The sequence below is a fragment of the Caloenas nicobarica genome, chromosome Z, assembly GCF_036013445.1.
Source record: "Caloenas nicobarica isolate bCalNic1 chromosome Z, bCalNic1.hap1, whole genome shotgun sequence".
Lineage (NCBI taxonomy): Eukaryota > Metazoa > Chordata > Aves > Columbiformes > Columbidae > Caloenas > Caloenas nicobarica.
This window is the reverse complement of record NC_088284.1, coordinates 74,490,497-74,514,281: the sequence shown is the minus strand read 5'-3', so window position 1 is coordinate 74,514,281 and position 23,785 is coordinate 74,490,497. Positions and strand designations below refer to the sequence as shown.

Below are 23,785 nucleotides of genomic sequence, written 5' to 3'. Positions count from 1 at the left end.
TACAGTGCAGCTGTAAACCAGCTGTGCTTCATTCACACTGAGAAACAGAGCCCTTTTGTCTGCTTCAACTGTTATTTACCATCTTTTCTTTCACTCTTCCTCTCTTCTCCTTCTCCGCCTACTTTTGGCTCTTTAGAGGCAAAGTAGTTGCTGAAAGACAGGTTCACACTCTGAAATTTTCAATTCACTGGGACTTAGCATCTATCCTGAGAATATTAAATGTAAGGCAGCTTTCCTTATATGTCATATGAAGTGAAATGACAGATGACTCCTGTTGAGTGGGTACAAAAGGGTGGTGTGTTGCTGCCCTGGCTGCAGTTCCATTGGAAAGAATGGATTTCTCCCAGAGCTTGAAGCACTTGGCAGAAACTCTGATCTCTTGACGTACTGAAGCAAGTTTGCCAGTCAACCATGACTGCTCTGCAGACTCCAGATTTAAAATCATTTCCACCAGACACCTTGAGATGCCATGTTGATCACTGAAGAAAAGATGTTCCAGTTTTAGAACCTCCAGGGCATCTCCGCTGTTGCAGTGGGGGGTGTGGGGGAGAAAAAAAAAATCCACATTTCTCATTTTATCCCTAAATCAAGGACAAAGCTGAGTCAGACAACAAGCACCCTTTCTAAGGCAAGACACTGAAACAGAAGTATAGAGCCCGATTCTTCAAATGCTAGTGGGAAGGTTTGCTGTGAGCATCTCCATCAACACCGTTGGGAGCACTGGGAGCAGAAGGCTGCTTCTCTCACTTTAGTCCAGCATAATTTCCCCCACATTCCAAAGTCATCTTTGCTTACAAAAAAACCCAAAGGTTTTGATGCAAGTATTAATACAGCAGGAACAGGTGAACCATTTCTAATGCATGGATAAAAAGAAGATAGTGACATACTACTTTCATTTATTCCCTGCTCCACTAATCCAGTGCATAGGGAGCTGCATCCATCCAACAAACAGCAGAATTAATCAGTTTCTTAAATGACTTTTCAAGTACAGCATTATGGCCACAAATCCCAGAAGAGATTTGGTACAGCCCAAATTCCTGGTGTGCGGCTACAGTAAAACAATGAAGTGACGTATTTTACGGTGGTTTAGGTCACTTTTCCTCTGACCTGTGCAATTTTGGCAGAGATGGAAGTAGCGTTGCAGGCTGCTAAGGGGCAGCTGCTTTGAGTGGTTTTTTAAGAGCCAAGGTTTTTTTCTTGGCCGAACAAATACTGGGCCGCCAGAGATATTTCAGTAACTAGTGCCATCCAGTGGCCCATAAAGAATGCCATAGGGTACTTCCATATCCTCAGGGAACACTAACACGTTGCATTTTTCAAGTGAAATAAGGCCATTCTTAAAATACACAATCAAAAAAGAGAAGTGAAAGTCTTGAATTTTTTGAGAGGTCCTTATTATTATTATTTTAAGCACTATGAGGATGGGCCCATTTGCAAAAAGGGGTTCAGTCCTTGGCTGTGTTTAGTTCCAGCTTGGTGCTCTCCAAACAAAGGTGGGTACTCAGAAATCAGCCCAGCTGTCCTATGTTGCAGACTGTTAGTCATTTTACTCAGCATTTAAAGCAGATTATCAAGGAGTAACTCTCATATAGAAAAGGACCAAAAAAAAAAAAAAAAGAAAGCTGATACTGCATTGTATTATAGATGAACAGTAATTCTGCAATTTAGCAAAATGACTTTTCTGGCAGCTTATATGTATTTATTCATGCATCCACATGTCAGAAGTTTATTGGGCCAGCTGATACTTCTTGGAAAAAACAAACAAACAAACAACACTAAAACAGACAAGACCTTATTCAGGTAAGGGAAGTGGAAGTAGTAAACTTCAAGCTACCTATAAACTGTTGCTCTGAGTTGCATTGCTCAGATAAATACCGAAAAGGAATTTCAGTGTAAGTAAAAGAATTATAGTGTGTGCCACTTCGAAAACTAACAAGTGCCGTAAAATTTGCTGTGTCTTGGTCATTTCTTCATTTGCTATTCTTACACATGATGTTCTGTTCTTACATGCAATGTTCTGTGTCTTACATGCTGTTCTTCAAGGGTGATGTGTGTTTGTCCATGGGTATTTTGTTCTATTACTAAGTTTTATGAGGGTAGGGAGTTGTCTGAAGACCAGGAGGAGGGGTAGATTCAGGAAAAATACTATTTTGGGATGTGACTTATAAAATAGATGTTTGTAAGCCAAGTGTATTTCCCAGTCTTTTTTTCTATACAGAAGGTTTTGCTCTTGAAAGTGCTTCTATGTTCCCCATCTTAGGGTTTCCAAAACTTGAAGGGCCTTGAACACGAAAGACTTAACACAACATAGAGATCTATTGTGCTGAGCAGAGCAGGAGCACGATTTTTTGCCTGTGGAAATTTTGAATCAGTCTTCCAGATTGCTGCTGAAAATTGCAGCTCACAAAATGCCTTCCAGGAGGAATGTGAGCTGCATGATCTATAGACTACCCAGCTTCGACCATAGCTAGCTACAGAAAAACAAACAGCCGTCTTCCAGCAAAGTACAGACCTGAGGCACAAACTTGGCAATGGGATTAAAGTGAGGATACACACAACCATAGTCTAGCCCAAGCCCTTGATTGCCTCACGCAAACAGAATAAATTGTTGGTAACAAATAGAAAACATGCATTGCAGAGACCTTTGCCCTGTGCTGGCTTGGATGTGATGATTCTTGTGACATTAATATGAATAGATAGATTCAATGTTTGTGTCCCTGCCTAGAACATGGTATTTTTATAAAAACATATTTCCAGTTTGCAGAAGAGTGCTAAAAATAGTAGAAGTGCTAAAGCAACAGCGGGAAGCAGACTCTATGTATCATCATTTTAAAATCCAATCTAGTTAACTACATTGGCTCCTAAAGAATAATGATGTGGGGAGGGACTCACAAGAAATTATGCATGTTGCTTTTATGCATGTATCATATTTGTTAAGGATGAAACACAATCTTGTCTGCAAGGAACAGTGTAACATTGTGCAGCTCCAAAGGCAGACCAGAAATCATAGCTCCAGGAATCAGAATTTCTTTTAAGCTTCCTATTTCAGGAGCTCAGATGCTCCCACTGATCCCTCTTTGGAGTTCAAATTCCCTGCACCGCTGATAGCTCAGGGTATTTCCCTCCAGCCATGCTGCTGTGTGATGAAAAGAGTTCAGTATGGTTCCCAGCAGCTCTTCTCACCTTGCGCAACATCCCAAGGCATGAATAGCTTGTGCAAAAAAGTAGAGAACCCCCCTCAAGCATTTTCCCTTAACTTCAGTGTCATGACAGCCTGGCTAGGTATCATCTGGAGCTCAATGACAAGTTGTGCGATGGGGTATGTTCCTGCTCCAGGGCAGTGACATGGGGTCCAGCTGTTCCTACCAGCCACTCTGCCAGAATAACCTCCTGTAATTCGGGCCTGGAAGACTGAGCCAAAGGAGCCAGTAGTAACAAAGTGGGTATTGCATTGCTCTGGATTCTCCCTTGGTTTTTTGCCATTGAAGTAGAAGCTCCTGAAGAAAAGGGGCAGATTATGAGAAGCAAACTATATATTCTGTAGGTGGCAACGAAGATCCTGCTGTGTTCCAGGTGCCTGTAACCTTTCTGCATAGTTGTTACAGTCAAACGATTGACTGAGAATGTGTTTTGCAGAGTTCTGCTAAATAATTACCGTTACTTGGCAAGCAAGGCCATAAGAACGGTGCTTAACATCTTAACACAGAAAGAGGTAATGTAAGGGAGAATGTGTGGTTGTGTAGGGTTGCTTGGACCCAAAGAAACATTCTGGGAAAGGTCTTGCTTTTTTAAGTAGCATTGCTGAGCTCATGCTTACCACAGTACGGAGCAGATCTCAGCCCGGAAGGCAGCTGGTAGAAGAGCAGTGGTTTCCTAACCTTTGGTTGAAAATCTTGTATTCTGTCTTCTGTGTGGGTTTTTTTTCCTTCTTTCCACAAAAGTACTCTGTTCCATAGTGATCAGTGGTGGTTTTGAGTGCTTTTGCACATCACAGAGCTGAGAAGGAAGAGGTTTATTTAAGTCACTAGGTTTTAGTGCTGGTGTTGGTTTGGTTTTTTCGCCCCCCCCGCCCCAGAGTAGAAACACAAGCCAGATTTTATTTGTGTAGAGATACCTCCAGAAGGAGCTCCTAGGTATGATGATGCTTACAGCTCTTCTACCATCTGGCAAAAGTAAACTCAAAACTCTTGCCATCTCCAGGCTCTCCTTTCAGGTGATGTTTAGTACTAGCCTAAATTACAAATTGTCGTTTGCCCTACTTAACACTAGCCAGGGAAACGTAACGATTTAGATTTTGATTTTACTAGCAAAAGCTATAGGGAAGAAGGTTTGGGTTTGGGTTTCTTGGAGGGTGGCAAGGGGTCGAGTCTTTTTCTTCACACCAAGCCCAGACCAAAGAAGTATGGACACCTGCTGATGAAATGCTTTCTCCTCTAGCGGAATCCAGCAATTTGCCACTTCAGACAAATATTATGAAGGAGCTTGTGATATTAGTGATTGTTACAAACACAACGCAGCCCCTGGCCACGCTTATGGAAGTCCAACTTGTAAGCTGTTGTAGGTGGTCTGCTGCCAAAAAGGTGATGCAGGTCTACCTCTCCCCATTCCTTCTTGGCAATGGGGAGTTTTGTACATCTGATTTTCAGGGGGCTGTGGAGAGCACAAATAGAGTGGCTTGAACTGATCAATAGCACCTCGCCTTCAGGCTGCATCACTCACCTCGCAGAGCAACCTGCTCAGCAGTGAACTCATCGTGAACAGTCTTCATGCTGGAGCGCTTCTGTAAATTGGTCCTTGCTTGAGTGGGGGGATACCTAGGAAACTCTTGGCATTTCAGGGACAGAAGCTTGCAGTTCAGTAGCATCACTACTAGCAGTCTTGCCATGATCTGATTTTAGTGGCAGTGCACATGCTCTGTCAAGCAAAATGCAGCTTGCTGTAAGAGCTTAGCGTTTTTCCCTCTTTTCTTTGTGCTATGTAGCTAAACTTACAGCTTGTCATTTTTAACAGTTTAGTTGCTGTGGCTGTAGTCTATAGACAGGGAAAATCTCTGCTTTCTAGGGCCTGCATAGAGGTTTGATTTTGCAAGCAAGCTGACCCTCGTCAAAAGTGGACTGCAGATGGTTTCAGTGGTACAGGAGGCAGATGCTTGCCAGATCAGTGAAGTAGTCTGTAAAGTTTGTTCTGTTGCACTGGAAGAGCATGCACTGCAGATGTGCAAACAGTGACCTCATTCTGTTTATATTAAAGACAGTGGGTGAAGCCATTTGAAAATCCCAGTGATAATATCCTTAAAGTACTACTGTTTTCTTTAACAGTTATACTATTACTTAGAGATTGCTAGGGTGTCAAACTAGTGTCCTTCAACAGAAAAAAAAAACTTGAATCATATAAACAAGTTACAAATCCTGAGCAGGTCTTTGTGGAAAATCATTTCTCCCTGTTTTTATAAGCGATAACCTCAGGAATGTTTTCTGCTGACAGAAAACATCCTGATTTCATCAGTGTCCATCTATAGTACTGCAGAATATGATTAAGGTTTAACGACAAACACTATATACTTCTCCTTGAGCTTCCACTGTGCTTGTATGCACATACTGAAATGTGACAGGAGGAAAACTCAGGTGTGTTCTGTTTGCTTCTTCCTGGAGGAACACAATGTTATATCTCTGCAATATACCTGTCCAAGGATTTGAGCTGCAAAAATTCACAAAATGACAGGTTTTGATCCATCTGGGCTTAGGATTTGGGAATCCATTTGGTTTGCACAGCGGTAAGGTCTGGCTGCAAGACTGTTGCTGTCATAATGTAACAACCCCAGGCAGAAACGTGTACCTCTTTATATTAGATTTTGTGCAAATATAGAACAGAGAGACTACATCTGCCATGAGGGGCTTGCAAACTAAACAGTTTCCCGTCTCTGGCAGTGGAGCAGTTGGAAGCCCAATCAAAATAGAGTGGGTCATGCTGTTTCTACTATGGATTTAGAGATCCAGAGACCACCAAAAAAACAGCAGTGAGTGGCAGTGGTCGGGGATGGCAGTGCTTTTTTCTTTTTAAATGACTTTACAAAAAGCAAATATTTTAATGACCTATACACCATCCAGAACCCAAGCCTGGTTCACCAAACTCTGAACAATGAAAAAAATAAAATACCTTTCTAACCTGACCTTGCCAAGGCTTCTAAGTCCTCTCCTCATCTGAACTATTTGGTCCCCTCCTGTGTGGAGCCTTGCAGCCAAGAGTGATGCTGCTCTGAGCTGTGGGAACTGGCTTTCCTACAGAGCTCAGCAGCTCCTGCCTAAACAGGATGAGTGGTGCACTAACCATGAAAAACCTCCCTTGGATTCCTGCATCGTGAGGAATATCTGGATTGCATATCACTCAAGTGTTAATGCACAGAAGAGGGGGATTTTTCATCCTTTCTTCTGTACCTGGAAATAAATTCCCAGCACTCTTCACACTCTCCTGTCATCCCTGAAAAAGCACTGGGTATGTTTCTTCTTGGTGGAACGTGGATGGTGGTTTTACATCCACTCCTGCAGGTTTCTGCAAAGACATCCAAGTCACCTGTGTACAGCATCATGCCCAAGCTTGTCATTGTATCCCGTTCAGCCTCTGCAATGATCCAGCTTTTCAGGTAGCGTCACCGCCATCAAACTGCAGTTAGCTTTGTATGGAAGATCTAAGTTCAGTGGAGACCCAGCAGTTTTCTTGAAAATGTGAAGAAATGAAAAACACTGGGTCTTTCTCAGCACAGCCAGTTTTAGCTTAGTTTGAAGCAAATAAAAATACGAGTTTTGATTCTTACCTTACTCTGGCAGATGTCCCCCATTAGGTATGTGGGGAGCTGTTGTGACTCAACCTCTCTCCTTTTTGCTTTTCCTCTAGTTGAAAAAAAGATTCAATATGAGCACTGTACGAATGTAACAGAGTATCTTTGAGGAGGTTTGCCAGTAAGGTGCCCAGAAATTACATATGTCTGCTCCATAAGCTGGCAAAGTCAGCCTTGCTAAGGCAAAGCAAGCGTTGCCTCAGAAGCTGTGGAGCAACCTGGCCAGCAAATGCAGATCCCATTAAATGTATTTTATAGAGCAAGGTAGCCTTTTGTTCCCCAAATTTATCACCATTCTGTTACATGCAGACAGCACAGAAGATGGTGGTTGATTTAGTTCAGCACAAGTGTGAAGTAAATACTTTGTTGAACTCAGTGACAAAGTGACCTTACGCTAGGGTGTGAAAGGCAGGTACTTGAATTTACATGGTGTTTTCCATCCCTCTTGGCCAACATCCTTCAACATCTTTGGCCTTTTGAGCATGATTCTGAAGGTCTTTCCATTTAAAAGGTCAGAGACCTCCCTTGTGGATGTCTTTCAGGCTGAAGAGAGGCTGCAGGGAGAGGCGGTGGGCTTGGCTCCTCTCAGCTCGCTGCTCCGCTGCGCTGTGGCTTCAACAGCACAGCCAGCTTAGGACATCAGGCCTTCGCTTCTTCTACAGGTTCCTGCAGGAGATCAGAATGTACAAACCATATAAACCTGCCCACAAGCTGTATTTTGCACCTTAATCTGGGAGCTGAGTAAAGAGAAATACACATTTCACAGATACCTGAATGAAAACAGGTCCATCACCAGGGACTCCTACAGGGACATGCAGAGCAACAGGTTGAAGACAGCAGCAGATGATGACTATTCACTGACTTTATGTTGCCTAAATCCCTAGGGGTGACTAAGATACTCATCTTAAAAAAATAAAGACTGAAGGAAGGGTGAAAATCTTTCTGGGGCAGATATGGATAAGGATCTGACCTTTGAGAAAGCTCGGGTGTGCAAAATACGTGTCCTGTATGTCAGGATGGAGTAACAACAGGAGGAAGAAATACTATGACTTTTGGTAGCGGACCTATCTGTAGTTTCATCCTCTCCCTACTTCAGCTTCCTGGAAGGATTTGCTGCAGCAATGCATTTGCAAGATAACAGAAGAGCAAAACTGACAGAAATCTTCATGAAAGGAGGAAAGAAGCTCTTTCGAAATGTGGGGTTATAAACTAACAAGACCTCCTTTGTGCAGAGGTCTCTGGGAGAGCAAGGCAAAGACAGAGGAGTTGCAGAGAAGCAGTTAAACAGTACCCACGTGGCGTCTTGTGGGGGTTCAGGAGAAAAGTCCGTGTTACCCTGACTGGAAGAGACAGTCAGGAAGAGGCAGGAATCAACACACATCCCTGAAACCTCTTCTGGTGTCTGCACATTCAGGGGGTTTTGCGCACTGTTTGTTGTTTAATAAGCCATTCAAATGGTTCACAGTTTTATAAACCTGACAGGTGTGACAGCTAAGTGAGAAAATCATCCACACTGTACAGGCTTTGCTGCTTAAAACCCCTGCCCACCCCAGGCACCTGTGTAGACAAACCTCCACAAACCACACAGCAGTTGTATCAGTCGCTGAGATGACCTTGCAGCTGTGAATTCCAAGATACAGCATCTGGGATGCAAATCACAAGGAAACCCAGGCAGTTTTCTGAAGGGAAGTGAACCTCCAATGGCACAGCAGAAATTTTCCCATTTATAAATGGATCTAGGTTTTGGAGCCAAGCATCAAAGCAGTCAGATCCAGACTGTGTTTTCTTGTTGCACTGCCCAAAGTCTCCTTCATCAGTCTAGCAGACTGTCCTCTGCATCCTGCCCAAAGCCACTGTGACCTGAAGCAGTGAGCACGCTGCCTTGAGGATCTGCAGCTAGCCCATCCCTGGAGAGTGAAGCAGGCACGTGTTGCAGCCTTCATGTGTTTACCTGTTCATTTTTACTTAAGGTGATATGCTGGTGGTAAGAAGCTGCTGTGGGGTCTGTTGATATCACTGGGACCAGAGTAGTCTCTGCCTTTGATGGAGCAGGGAGAAGGCTGGCAGATGAATGTGTTATGCAATCCATAGCATAGTATCCCGACTGTTCCTGTTCAGGAAGAAAGCATTGAAGTGCCTGACCTAAGGGAATGACATAGCAGTAATACCTCCCGCATACTGCTAAGGTTCAGTGTTGAGGCATGTGATCCTACACCTGTCAGATTAAATAAGCTTTCCAAAAGTAAACTGGTTGGAGATGAAGCCAGTTCTTTTATGTGCTGCATAGGCAAGATGCCAGAGCCTAGGCTGGGTAGGATTTTTAGCATTGCCTAGATGACACACTGAGCACACTTTTTTGCCAAGCACATAGATGTGTCCACCCTCTCAGTCATGATCATGTTCATCATTTATGGTCTCTGGTCTCTCTACGGGCTCGCGTTGGAGTAACGTGACTCCCTTGATGAACTGGAGAAGAGGTGGGGATGGCATGTCCAGCAGGCCCATCAGACTCTGGGACTCAGCAAGGAGTTTCCCTCTAACTGAAGAGGAGCACTGGTGCCCTCTCAGACCTGCGTGGTTCTTCACATAGTGCAAATGTAGTGAATCTTCAAGACTGGTCAGAAAGCAAGAGGAGCCCAGCCCCTCACAGCCTCTTCAGAAATAAAGGGAAACAGCCAGAACAGTGATTTGCGAACTGGTGTATCATCTTCATTAGCATCACCACTTTGAAAGGGTACTGGAAGCTGGAAGGTGGCAAGCCTCAGGCTCTCGATTGTGTCCCTGTGTGCTTGTAGGGAAGTTTCTCCCCATCTTCAGTGTAAAACAAGGCAGTCTTTCCCTTCCTGAATGTAAAGGCTGGGACTCAAACATACCAGCAACTGCAACGTATGTCAGCAGATCCTCAAGCATCAGACAATGTGAGTACCCTCGGCTCACAACCAACGCTAGACAAAAGCTTAAAGAAAGGGTTCCGAGCTAATAACTTTATCTTGCAAATGACATGAAGCGCTTTTCAGCAGCAGAGGAGCCCTGTATGTTAGAGCTGCCAAGCACAGCCCTGCGACACCGGGAGATCTGGCGTGGAGCCACACAGGTCAGCTCCAAAAGCCTCGGTGTCAGCAGGCAAGCTGCCACCCTTGCAAGAAAAGGGAGGAAGCCTCAGTAAAAAACATTTTAATGTGAGGCATTGAGACTCTGAAATAATTGGCTAATCCAGCCAGGCTGTAAGGATTAAAACACAAAGCCCAGCTCTATGTGTTAATTCCTTCATTTGGGTCTTTTCTACAATTGCTTTGAAAATAACAAGCAAAAAGCTGGATATGATTCAAGTGCCAGAATTTGCACTGATGTTGTCCCTTACAGGTCCTGGCAATTGCTTCATGCTGACCAGCCAGACCAGTTTGTTCCTTTTGCAGTGCAGAAAATCTAATTTCTTCTTCCCGCTTAATATGCTGTGTTCTGGGGAAGTTTAAGTTTCTTGAAGTGGATATGTCTGTCATATGTGCAATTAAATTGGATGAAGAGGGAAAACAAATTCTGCTGAAATCACAGTCATGGTGATTCTGATCTAAGTTCTCACGACAGAGATCCTCACCAGGCACTGGTTTAGGGGAAACCAGCATTAGGAATCACAGCTTCAGCTTGAATGTCGACTTTAAAATTTCATCATTTATTTTCCGTTTCTTAATGCAAGAGTTAGAAATTTCTTAATGGCTGTCATAATGTTACGATCAGAACTTGCTTTGTAGGTCAAGATCAGCCTTGTGTAGGTGTTTCTCTGCACATTTGGCATCTTGCTGTAGAGGTGTTTCCCCAAGGTTTACAATGTCTTGTTTGGTGGCATGAAGAGATATTTAAGGAGTGTATGGGGCATGAGGGTAAAAAAGAAACATGCACTTTTCTTTGGAGCTGTGGAAATGTGATTAAATTAAGCCCATATAGACCAAATCCTGTATTTCTCCTTTTAAGCAGCAAACAGTGAAAGGATGTATACTGAACAGCATGGATTTAAACCAAGGCAAGTTAGTGGCATGCTTGAGGCTTGACAAGCTAGTGGCAAGCTAGTGGCTTGACATGAGAGTAGGGAGAGTTAATGAACTGGTTTTCTACAAAGTCTACTTAGCCTATAGAAAATTCATTGTGTATTTATATGAATGAAAACTTAGATCAAAATCTGCTTAACATTCTTTAATCAAAATACATTTTTAAGAAAAATACAGGAAAAAAATAGTTGATTTAAAGTAGGTTCTTTCAGAATTTTGCTGGTTTTCATGAAAAAAAAAGTTTCAAGAAGTTTCAGACTTTGTTCTATGCCACATTATCTAGAAAATTCCCCCTTGTTTTTAGGAAGAAAAATAATTTGCTAGCTGAAGACACTGGATTTTCCACCTACCTCAAACTGCAGTAAACAAGGTCAGTGCTAGCAAGCTACACATATGATCTTCGAGGTTAACTGTAGCAGACACTAGGTAATAAATTTCAGCTGCCTGTCACTTATGACTGTTTTTAAGGGTTATCCAGAATAACGGATGAATCTGTCTGTTTCATGATTTATACTAATGATGTTCTTTGTATAGTCTTTTGAGCACTTCCTAGAAATAATCTATGCCATGGAGAAGGTGGTCCTGAGCTCTTACCCATTTTCAGAATTAAAAACTTGGAAGTTTTGGAAGAAATGCTGATGTGGAGTTAATAAGGGGTGGGAATCTAGCATTCGTAGCACATCTGTTTGATTCCCTGTTGCATCTCACAGAAAAGATACCCAAACTCCAAAGACCCTGGTCACCTCTCAGCAGATATTTAAGACCCTGACACCCTTGATCAAATTGTAAATGCATAGGAAATTGTGGCTTTATTCCTGTTAGTGATGAAAGGGAAGCAGCACCCGTGAGTCTCAGCCCACGTTCAGTTTCAGTTCGGGCTTGGGAGGGCAAAAGGAAAGTCAACTAAACCTCTTCATACTTCAAGGACGCATTACGGTGGTGTCCCACGGGTTGCGTTAGACCTGAAACACTGCTTCCGGTTACCTGGTAGCATTCAGTGAAAGGAGGATATTGCAGGTAAAATCTTGGTTGCATCAAGATGGGGATGTTTGCCCCATTAGAGTGAGAATTTCCCCATGGGATATCGGAGGAACCGTGTTTTCTCCTAAAAGAATTTCACTTCGCCATTTGAATGAGGCATTTTTCCATTGTGTCTCCTTTCAAAAATGCTAATGAGGGAGTTTTTCAAAAGGAAATTCCTTCCTGCATTCATCACTTTTCATTAAGAGCCGTTGTTCTGGGAGCAGTGCCATCCTTGTATTTGTTGTCTGAGATGCATGGTGATTTTAATTAAGCGGTCATTGTCTGTGTGCATCGTGGTGGTTGCATTCAGTGACCATGGAGCTATAATTATAAGTGTGCAGGGCAGCTGAATTTTTGCTGCAAGCCTTTAGCAGATTGTTTTCTTCACCAGAGAAGAACCTTTCTCCTCTTGGACAACTTTGTCTTGCATAGCCTCAGGTACGACATTGGCAGCGGGCTTGTGGCAGTCATGAAATGTTCATATTCAGAAGGCCTGGGCAGGACTTAATCCTACAGAGCTCCACTAGGATGAACTCCTCCTTTGGCATCCTAAACACACAGGGTGACTGTTACAGTTCTCTTACTTGAACCCTGAGTTGTGGGCAATGCGTATGTGGATGCAGACCTATTCTATTTGCTTTAGCAGGCCAGCACAGGAGAAACCTGTCCTTCAACATCATGCAAAGGTAGCCTGAGTGTTAGATGAAATGGAGAAAATCCATTTTGCGAGTATATTTTCCCTGTCTGAGTAAGAACTGTAATTCCACGTGCAAGTAACAAAATCTGCAAAAGGGGCTGCAGAGCAGAAACATTTGTTCCTTTACCAGTTTGCTCCTTTACTGGTAGGTTACAGGGAGCTGTATCTCTTTCAGACCACCCTGTTCTTGTACCCAAGCAACTGATTTCTCTGAAACTCACTACTAGAGAAAAGGGGTGCAAGGCTGCAGTGAAAGCAGGTGTACTTCTGGCCTGAGGGGATTTTCTTTCTTCACACTTAACAGTTCAGCGCTTCGCAAGTGATTCTGCCCTCCCGTTGACAGGAGCCTATTTGATATATGGGAAATAAAGCATTTTCATAACTTCCAGACCGTTCTGCTTACTCCCTCACCAGGGTTTTACCCGGTGAACTAAGTCTATTCTGTGCCCAGAACCAACATGCCAAGATATTTCTTGCATACTGTGGCAAGCTGTCCATTTAATGGGAATCAACAATCTCCAGTTTAAACTGGTTTCACAAGAGAGGAGGTGAAATCATTAACTGGTCACCTTGTCTCCAATCTCACCTGTTTCCTGCTGTGCGTACAACTGTGGAAAGAGAAAGCATGAGGAAGAGAGCTAAACCCAGCCCTTTTCTTTTAGGTGGGTTTCACCTGCTCACCTCAGGCATTTATCTGCTACACCTGTGCAACTGGGAACTCCTGTTGTTCATTCCTAAACAACCCATCTGCTTGTTGCTAGGAGTGATGGAAATAGTTACAGCTTTGTCATAAGATATGTGGGTATACGGAAGATATATAGAAAGCATTGCAGTGGCCTCTTGTACTCCTGCTGTCCTTGCATTCCACCTAGAACTTTCCAATGTGCAATTTGCTTTGTTCAGATATGGAGAAGGTCCAGTAAGATGAGCCACCATGGTCCTAGGCACTTAGGACATTCAAAATCATGAATCTATGCTGTAGGTAATGAGCCTCCTGCCCAGGGAGACTGTAAGAGTGAAAAAGGGTGGCAGCTTCTGAGATGCTACATAGGAGCACAGAGTGCAGTTTCCTTAAGTTCGGAAGCTGGATTCCTGTATACAGACACAGGGAAATTGTCCCTGGCTTGTGTTTTAATTGAAACAAAGCTTAGCCAGCTGGCCACAGGTTTCAGGGGACTGGGGAAGAGAGGGTCTTGCAGGAAAGCACCTAATTGACCAAAGCCGATAGCTCACATTTATGTGTTGTTGGTGGTGTCACTGCAGAGAAAAATGGATCTCAGAAATAAACTCTGGTTCTCCTGGGAGCAGGGTAGGAGAAGAGTCATTTCCCACAATGGGAAACAACACATATTTCCCAGTACTCAAAACAGGAGACCAGACAGGCCTCCAGCTTGCAATTACGGAGGCTGTGTGGCTACCCCTAACAGCAAGATTTTCACCAAGCACAGTCATGCCAGTGCATATGGTGATCTAGTTTGATACACTTGGCAGGACAGTGAGCTCCATCTTCTTATACTGGCAGCAACTAATGGAAATGGGCATTGATGATCCAAAAGGAGCAGGCATCCTGCCACCAGCCTTCGACGTGTGTTTATTCTGCCGTAACAGTGACTCTGCTTCGGCTCTGCGTCCTGCTTCTTCTGGCACTGTGATTTCCATTGTATGTGCTTTTACAACAGTGGAAAACATTTGGAACTGCATTTTGCAAAGTGCTGTCAGTACTGGGCTGCATCATTGCAACTGGTAGGGATGGCTGCTGTCAGGAGAGTTTCACACTCTTCAAACACAACAGGAAAATAAAAGAATCGACCAGACAGGAATGAAGCAGGCAGGGGAAAGAAAAAAAAAGGAAAAGAAAAAAATTAAAAAAAAAAAAAAAAAGGCTGGGGAAAATAACTTTTTAAAAAGCAAAAAAAAGGAGGGGGGAATAATTAGCCTCATGTCTTAATATTTTCTTTCCTGTGAGCCAAGGAAACAAATTTACACATTCGATTTCACTTCTGAGATCCGTGAAGTCACTGCAGTGAAGATGGTCATTTAAGGTACTACCCTGCGGAAATTTTCATCTTCCATGAGGACCAATTTCTTGGGATTATGCTAACTACAGGTTGAAATTGTTAGCAAAACCCAGATGCTCCTTTTCCCGAAGAGTTATGGGTGTCCCTGAACTGGAAACAGAAAAATGAGGTGTCAGCAGCTCTTTTGCTTGTTTGTTTCTTTACTTGCTGCCCTAAAAATATGTGGGCTTTAAATAAATAGGGATTAATATCTGCCAACTGTGCAGAGTGGAGAAATTCATGTCTTGCTGAAGAAATTCACGTGATTCTCTGATGACAATTCTTTGTAACTGTTTTCCTTTCTTTGAAGCAGGCTATAATTTTCCTCCACCTGTACCATTTTGGGGTGCATTTGTTTTGCATTGACACGACAGGCAGGAGCTCACGCTCTTTCACCTGCTCCTCCATGTCCAGCTGGACACTTGCTTGGCATGCAGGATGAAGCCAACAGGAAGCTTCTTCACTGGAACTACCGGTGGTAGCTCCTCCAGTGTCATGCTGCCCATCTCTTCAAAGCTCACGAGTTGCCCATCAGGTTTCTTGAGCAGGGGATTTTTTTGTTTTTCCCACCATGCTCTTCTGGATATCTGGATATCTGCACAATGAACCTCAGCCTGGTGTCGGATTTGGGCATGTATTTTCCCAGGGAGGTCGATTAAACAGTGTTTAGTTTCTGTGCTGCTCCATGGCGTGCTTTCCGCATGTCTGAGCTGGCTTTAAACCAAATAAATCATGTGATTCTACCTGTGCAAGGGGAGCAGAGGGCTTTGCCAAGGCTTCATTGCCTGAAGGATTTACATGGCTTTAGACGTGCATGTTTCTCCACAGACAGTTATGACTCTGTGAACTAAATAACCTCTGTATCACTCCCCTCACTGTGCAGGCAGATTTCTGAACAACAAAGATGATTTTGTAATGGAAAATTGAAGTCTTCTGTAACTGCAGTGTCACAGAAAAGCATTTTGGTGTAATTTGTTTTTTTCAAGGTCTTATGTTTGCTTTGGTGGTGGGTTTTTTTCTTGTTGGTTTGTGGTTGTCTGGGTTTTTTTGGCTGGAACGGTTTGACAAGTCTGACACTAGATTGTGGGTTATTTTGATCAAATGTAACATATGATTCAGGCAAAAATCCTGCACCCCTTCTCTTGGGAATGAAAAATCAGTGGTGTTAGGATGAACATGAGGGAAGGAAGAGCATACAAAAACTTTGCAAACACCCTCAAACCTATCTGTGGTTCAGGGGCTTCCTAGCCCAGAGGTAATGTCAGTTTGTCAGGATATTCCTTCTCTTTGACTGTCCTCGGGCTCCCCGGGGACCTCCATCACCTTCTGGCACCCATAGCATCCTGAGACAGGGATTTCCACAGCAGAGCCATGCCTTGGCTTCAAACCTGCCATATCCACTTTCACTTGATGCCCCTTTTTTTTTCTTACAGAGGAAGACAGAGTGAACAGTAGACATCCTCTGGCTGTCTCCATGCCACCTCTCATGATTTTAAAGATCTCCATTTTGCCCTCCTGACACCTTCCTCTCTTCCAAGTCGATGGAGTCTTACCAATTAACTGATATATTTGGTTTTGTTTTTTAAAAACAGAAAAGGGGCACTGGCCACCTTTAGTGTTAAGCAGCAATCACTTCCTTTCTGAAATCAAGTTTCTTGATAAAGAAAACAAAATTTATGCTTTCCATGTTGAACATCCACAAGTGAATGTCTGACTACAATTCTCATTTTTCATTGAACAGATTTCAGGATGTGAGTAACCTTGCCATTTGACCTATGTTCTTTTCCCATCATTTGAGTCTGTAAATTAAAAAAATCAAGTACTTTCACTTATGTTTTCCTATTATTTTTAGTGAAAGGAGGGACAGAATCTTATTCTCTTATTATCTTATTATCCTCTTATTATCTTATTATCTTACCTCCCAGGACAGAATCTTATTTTTCTTGTGAATAGCCCAAATATTCAGAGTGTCCTGGGTGTACCTCCTAAATGGTACTTCTCTACCATTTTGGAAAGGCAGCTGTCCATGACAAGTATCTCTATTCTTACAAAAGCAGCACACCTCAGATAGATACATACAACTCTTTTCATTTAAGCCTACCACATTCACAGTAAAGCTGGCTTCAGGGCCTGTTTTCTCCACCTCTTTTCGAACTGGTTTCTAAGATCTCTTCGCTTCCTGAAAAAAATGAAAACCAACAGTTGGTGTCTATGGAATTGCTTCAAAGAACTGGGTGTGCGCATGTTTGGCATCCCAGCCAAACCTCCCTCAAAAGGTGCAGGAACAGTACCAATCTGGTCATCTCACTCAAACACTCTCCTTGCTCCTGCCTCCCCACTATGGCTGGAGCTCTGGGCATCCTTGCCTAGGGAGGACATCAGGGGTGTCCTTGAGGATCACTTCTTGGAGGTGATTAGTGTTAACTACTAGCTGGATCAATGACAGATTACTCCCTGCATTGTAGAAAAGAAAGAGGACATACATTTCACTGACGCTGTCTGGCGTGAACCTGTTTAAAGCAAGCACTTTATTTTTGTCATACCAGAACCCTTAGTAAATCAGTAACTTAACAGGCGTCCTTGGAAAAAAGGTATCTACAAGCAGTTGAACAAAATAACGAGGAACATTTACTGGCTTCAACACAGAAAAGTGCCTTAGCAAATGTCCATGTGTAAGAATGTGCTTCACATCCCGGTGTTTTCAGTAAAGTCCTGAATCAGGAGCCTGCTTAAGTGGGTGCTCATTTCATCTACTGAATGTGTAAAATCCTTGACATTCTGATTTTTGTGAGATTTTTATCAGCCAGTCCAGTCTTCTACCACATTTTTTCAGAACACAGCCGTATAAAGCAAGAACACATAGAGTCAACAACCTTCAGTGACTGGGAGAAACCTAAACTAAATGTGGTCTAGTGACCTGATGGTTAAACATCCTGATAGCTAATTACCAATGCTGTAAGTCATGCAATATTCAGAGAAAAAAAAATACTTTTGCTGTCATACTCCTCAGCCATAGCTGTGATGCAAAATCAGAGGGCAGAGGCTGACTGAAAGCCAGTAAAATGGCAACGTGAGCAATATTCCAATTTAACTCCACAGAAGCCCACTAGTTATTAAGTAGTTCAAGTATTTTAGTGCCTGCTGTGTTGCTGCCTACAGGGAAAATACTCTAAGTGCTTTCCCTTTCTCACAAAGATAAGACGTTTCCATCTATGTTTTATAAGACTGTCTCGTCGCATCCATTATATGGCATGACACAACCAGCCAGAGGAGGTACTGTGGTGATCTCCATCATGTGCTTTAGCAAGAAGGTTTTTGTGAAGGGTAGGATATGCATATATATATAAATATATGTATTTATATACACACATAAAAATGTAGGTCAGTTACTGTGAAGACGTAGGTGCCTTATGCTGGCCTATGGAGTGTCAGATGTGGGGTGTTAATGTCAGCATATGTGAAATCCAGGCATTCTGTCATCTGGCCAGCTTGACACAAACAGAGCAGAATTATCCATACTCTGAGAATATTAGGCCGTTGACTGGAACAGCTTTTAGAACTACTTTATTCTGGTCCATGGCTGACCAGCTAGTTGAGGAAATAACAAAGAACAAATTCTATTTTTCAGTCTCCAAAGTACACTGTTAATTTTGCAGAATGGAGAAAACGGTAAGAGAGAGGCCTGGACAACATTGGGGATTTTTAACCCCATAGCCATGCGATGTTCTGTTCCATTAAAAAATGCAAAGGGCAGATGAGAATTGGAGGAGCGATAGGATAGATGATCCACAGACTATTAATTTTATATAAAGGCAGATTTTTAAAGGTACATGCATAAATTTTATATGTCTGTGTGGGCACAAATGCAAACTTATCCTCTGCATGCACAGAGAAGTGAGATGTCAAGCTTTCTGCTGAAGACCGGCATCTTTTGTGACATTTTAGTTATCCGAAAAGCCAATTTTCCTATTCCAAATCAACTTCAGCAGAATATTTTTCTTCAGAAGTAATATTCTTATGTTCTTCAGACACTGGAGAGTGTGTGTGTGTGTAGATGTAGATATACACGAACAATCAGTATGTAAGAGTGTTTAGTGTATTACAGAACTGCTTGACAAATTCATCATTTGACTGCTTTGCCTGTTTTGGGTTCATTACTTCAGCTCTCCCATCACTGTTCTGATGTGTCATTCTCCAGTAGGAGTGGTTCAGGCAGTTATCTAGCTCCATGTTTTGCTTTGTTTTGAGTGAGCCTGGCATTGAAAAAAAAAAAAAACCTGATCTTCCTCATAAATGTAGTGCTTTCACTCAAAATTCCCTGGTTTGAAGTCCAATATAAACACAATTAATTTCTGCATAGGCAGCATCTAATCATATGCCCTTTGAGGATGACGCATGAAGGTTTGAAATCCCTGGAAAATGAAGAATTCCCAGAGCAGCAGTAGGGCACCTAGAAATGGGACAGAAAAATTACTTTGGGGACTTAAAGAATCCCAAGTGTGTTTAAGCCCAACCTTACAGCTACTGAAATATTTAAATAACAAAAACATGCTTTCACCAGTAGGGAATAAAAACTGTTGTTCCCGTAAAAACTGAGGCTGGTACGCTTATTTGACTGCCTCCATTTACTATTCAGTGTTTCTGTCTTGGCTGCAAAAATGAGAAAATATTTCCAGAAGAGGGAACCTGATCCTGACTGGAGATGGGTGAGGAGAAATGCTCCTTCCAAGGCGCAGAAGACTGATGGAAGGAAGTCCGGGGAGTCCTGGTGAACAACAGGTTGACCACAAGTCAACAATGTGCCCTTGTGGCCAAGAAGGCCAAGGGTATCCTGCGGTGCATTAAGAAGAGTGTGACCAGCAGGTTGGTGGAGGTTGTCCTCCCCCACTACTCTGCCCTGGTGAGGCCACATCTGGAGTACTGCATCCAGTTCTGGGCCCCCAGTTTAAGAAGGACAAGGAATTATTGAAGGGATTCCAGCGGCGGGCTAGGAAGATGATCAGGGGCCTAGAGCATCTTTCTTATGAGGAGAGACTGAGAGAGCTGGGTCTGTTCAGCCTGGAGAAGAGAAGGCTGAGAGGGGATGCTGACATTAATGCTGATGAATATCTCAAGGGTGAGCGTGAGGAGGATGGGACCAGACTCCTTTCCATGGTGCCCAATGACAAGATAAGGGGCAATGGTCACAGATTGATACATAGGAGCGTCCACCTAAACATGAGGAGAAACTTCTTTACTTGGAGGGTTTCAGAGCACTGGAACAGGCTGCCCAGAGAGGTTGTGGAGTTTCCTTCCCTGGACACATTCAAGACCCGCCTGGACACATTCGTGTGTGATCTGCTCTGGTGAACCTGCTTTAGCAGGTGGGTTGGACTAGATGATCTCCAGAGGTCCCTTCCAACCCCAACCATTCTGTGATTCTGTGAAAACAGCTGATCCTTTGTAAGAGGAAGGTGTAGCACAGGAGAAAAGCAGGTTATTCTCCTCTTGAAACACCTGAGAGAGCCTGCTGCCTGCTGAAGGGAGCAGCCTGGGCCCTGATGGGTGGCCGTGTTCATGATCATGACCATGAAAACCCTCCTCTGTGGAAATGACTGTGCTGTCCTTTGTGCCACTCGGTCAGCCCAGCTTCTAGAAGCCGGTAAGGGCCAGCTGCTAGTCAGTGCTGGTGGCTTGAATTTTGAACAAAACCAGCTGGGGGTTATCTCTCCCATATGCTTTGCAGGTAGACCCCATGCAATCTGGCTGAAACACTTTCTCCCCATGGAGACCGGGGAAAGCTTTACCACCAGCCTCACTGGGGAAAAACACTCTCTGCAGCCCGGCTCCCTTCCTCCGTGATGCCACCCACATCTTCCGTGTCGCCCTTACTGTCACACAATTACACCACGCAATCCATGTTTTTTTGGCCCGGCATCTCAAATGCGAAAGCACATCTTTGTCCCTTTAACTTCTCTCTCCGCTGTTATGCCTGTTTTCTCTCCTCCTCTGGGACTGTGCACTCTGTTGCTGCTCCGGCTGCCGGGAGCAGGCGAGGAGAATTTCTCCTGCTGGCGAAGCGACCGGCTCATCTGGGGCTGGCGTCTTCCCAGGACGCTGCTGTTTGCATACCAGCAGGCAGAGGAGCAGGTGAAATGGGACTGGTGACATCTGTACAGATGCGTTCGACTGCTTGCATGCTCTTACGAATCCGCTACCCTTAAAGCCTCCGTTTTTTCTGATGAGATATCTCTGTCTCTCTCTCTCTCTCTCAAATTATTTTCCAAGGAGAAAAGGAAAAGGCAGACAGAAATAGAAGGCAAGAGACAACAGCTTGAGGACCAGATACTTCAGCTGCAGCATTTCAAGGTAAGGGACTGATGCCAGAAATGATGGATTGACTAAATCTGTTCATTATTAGACATGCAGATCACACGTCTGAAAGCTGGGAAGAGCCCACTCCGACATGAAGCAGCTTTCACTGCCGGAGCCTATCTCTTCTAGCGATCGTGTCCTGCCTGCTTTTCATTCTGTGTGCTTCATGCACAGGACCATGTTGCAGAAACGGCTTAGGAGCATGGAGTCGGGAGGGTGTGAGCGCAGGCAACACAGTGGTGCTGTTATTATTTAACACTGTTATTTGTTACACATAATGATAAGACACCAGTCGCTGTGGATTGGGTGTGCACTGCACGGCTTCAGTGAGCACTTTCTGCCTGCAGAGCTGCGTTGGATTTTTCTGGTGCCTGTCATTAGGTTTTCTGTGTGTGTGTGTGTGTGTTGCAGACGGAGTGTTAGTTAGCATGCATGTGTGTCTCTGTGTAAGGCTTTAATTGTAGGATGAAGTTGTTAGGCATACGCGGCATAATAAAATGGGCATGTATGCACATGTAGGGAGGGTGTTGATGTATATGTGTGTGTCTACATGGAGAAGTGCCTTGATATTTAACAGGGTGCTGAGCAACCCCAGTCTCTGTTGGACTCCATGGCAGCTGCAGATAGCATCATTTGAAAGCCATCCTGATTATTTCTATTATTTATTCTTCCTGTCAGTAGGAGAGTTTGTCTTTACATTTGTGCATAGCAAAGAGAAGAACAAAAACATGCATGTGGTCTTTGTGTAACCAGTGCACATTTGTGGGTCAAATCTTATTAGATTAACTCAGTAGAGGAGCCTAAGGAATTTCAGTGATTAAAACATATCTAAAAAAGATGGTCAGGACTGGACAATTTGTCCTTGCAGCAAGCGAGCTGGGCTGTGTTTTTAAAAACAAGACACTGAGGTTGCTTGTGCAATAGTGTGTGTGTGTGTGTGAGCAGTGCACCTGCGTGGGGAGATGGAGCTCAAAATATCTTCTCTGCCCACGCATGCACTTGGAGACCAGACTTGAAGTTATGCTACAGACAGAATCCTTCTCTTGCCTCTCCAAGCCCCTGCCATCATGTTCTGTATATTATTCCTCATTTTCTGGTAAACACAATGCAGTTAAGCCCAGGTAATTGATTGCAGCCTACACAAATGCTCTATCGGGTTCACCGTAAATTTGTAGGTGTCGCACATTGTCTTTGGTGTTATCAGTCAATGATGTGATTGCATTTTTGTGGGGCAACAGGAGTTGCCATTTCGTTCAGGCTGCCATTGGTGGCAGGCAAGGGAGAATTTCTTCCGACAACTGTGGGTTGATGCAGCAGGGCAGTAAGATGCCTCTACAGTGCCTTCATGATGCATGCTTTTTATCATGTTAACCGTTTCCAAGCTAACTGAATTATGGTTTTTGATTACATTCTTTAAGCAGAGCCTTTTGTAAAGCTAGTTCTGGCAGTTCTCTACTTATTTTGATATAGCTGTTGCTAAACCGAATTTTATCATCATCCATACGGAAAAGTAAAACCTTTCAAGGTGGTGCAGTGGGTTCAGCCCCTCGGCTGGTATAAGTCTTGCTGCACAGATTTCTTGAGTGACATACATGAAAATTAACTATTTCCCTTTATTATTTAGCTCACAGCCTGGAGCAAGAGCAGTAACCATACAGGAAGCTGAGGGGAGAACAGGGCACAGAAACTTAAAATGGCAGCTTTCTCAGTTAAAAGTACAGCCAGACCTATGGTCTGTAACGCTGGGTGCGAGGATGAGCATCAAGATGTGATAGGAGTTTCTCTGCCTCTCCATTCGGCGGCACCATTTGTCATCAGAGGAGAAGTGTGTTGCTTCTGCTGGGGTGGTCACGATGACTGATGCTCCAGCAGCTGCCTGTACCACCAAACAACTGTCTGCTGGGACACCTGGATGAGGTGCTAGCAGAGGTCTATCTGGAATTGCAGAGTTCATCCTCCTTCCTGCTAGGCCCTTCCTAAACAGAGGGAGGCCCCATGCTAAAACAAACCAAAACAAAACAAAACAAATTAAAAATTATAGAAGCAAAGAAAATAGAGGCACTGCCTGAGAGTATTTCTTTTTTCATGCTTTGTTCAGTGTTCTGGTTGCTTAGTGGATGCTGACAAAAATGGTATTTGGCCTGCCAGGCTGTTTTGTTTATTTGAAAAACTGTGTATCCTCCCCTCGCCTCCCCTTCACTTCACCCTGGTTTTTCTGAGCCTCTACAAGTCTGCTATGAATGTAGTCCTTCAGTCTGATATGGCTCCCCAGCCCAAAAGAAGTGCATCCATTTTCCTTTGGAAGTGCTAAGTAGAACATGGTTCATTTCCTGAGTAACATGGATTCCAAGTAATACTGTGCAAGACATAAATCCAGGTCAAAAAGACCAGGCTTGCCTAGGAAGTCCATGGATTTATTCAAAAAGCTGCAAGGTTGTTGATGTCAGTGGAGAATGTAAGGACTTCATATCAGTGTTCCTTAAAATCTGCTGTGGAGAAACCTTTGAAAATAATATCTGGGTTAATCCTATGTCTGCAGTATCTGGGTTGATACCACAAGCATAACAGCTTGAGTTCACCCAAAGACATTTGTGCCAGGATTCAATGGGTTTGGTTCATTTTTGAGCAATGCCAGAGTAATTTTCTCTTTAAAATACACTCTGTAAAATAGCATGTTTGGTTACCTAATAAAGGTTCTGGAAGCTACAGGGGTTCTGTTAATTTCAGACAATTTTATTCACAGAGGAAAAATATCTAATAGAAATAGCTTATTGTA

At 43.5% G+C, this 23,785-nt stretch overlaps 1 protein-coding gene across 5 annotated transcripts in view; it reads left to right on the top strand.

The window, feature by feature from the left end:
* The window catches only part of PALM2AKAP2 (PALM2 and AKAP2 fusion), a 271,664-nt gene that overhangs the window by 26,924 nt on the left and 220,955 nt on the right, over positions 1 to 23,785 (top strand). For all 5 annotated transcript variants that reach the window (XM_065655378.1, XM_065655375.1, XM_065655377.1 and 2 more), the window contains exon 2: positions 20,923 to 21,003. In XM_065655378.1, coding sequence (XP_065511450.1) covers positions 20,923 to 21,003 — 81 coding nt within the window. The remainder of the gene's footprint in view (positions 1 to 20,922; positions 21,004 to 23,785) is intronic.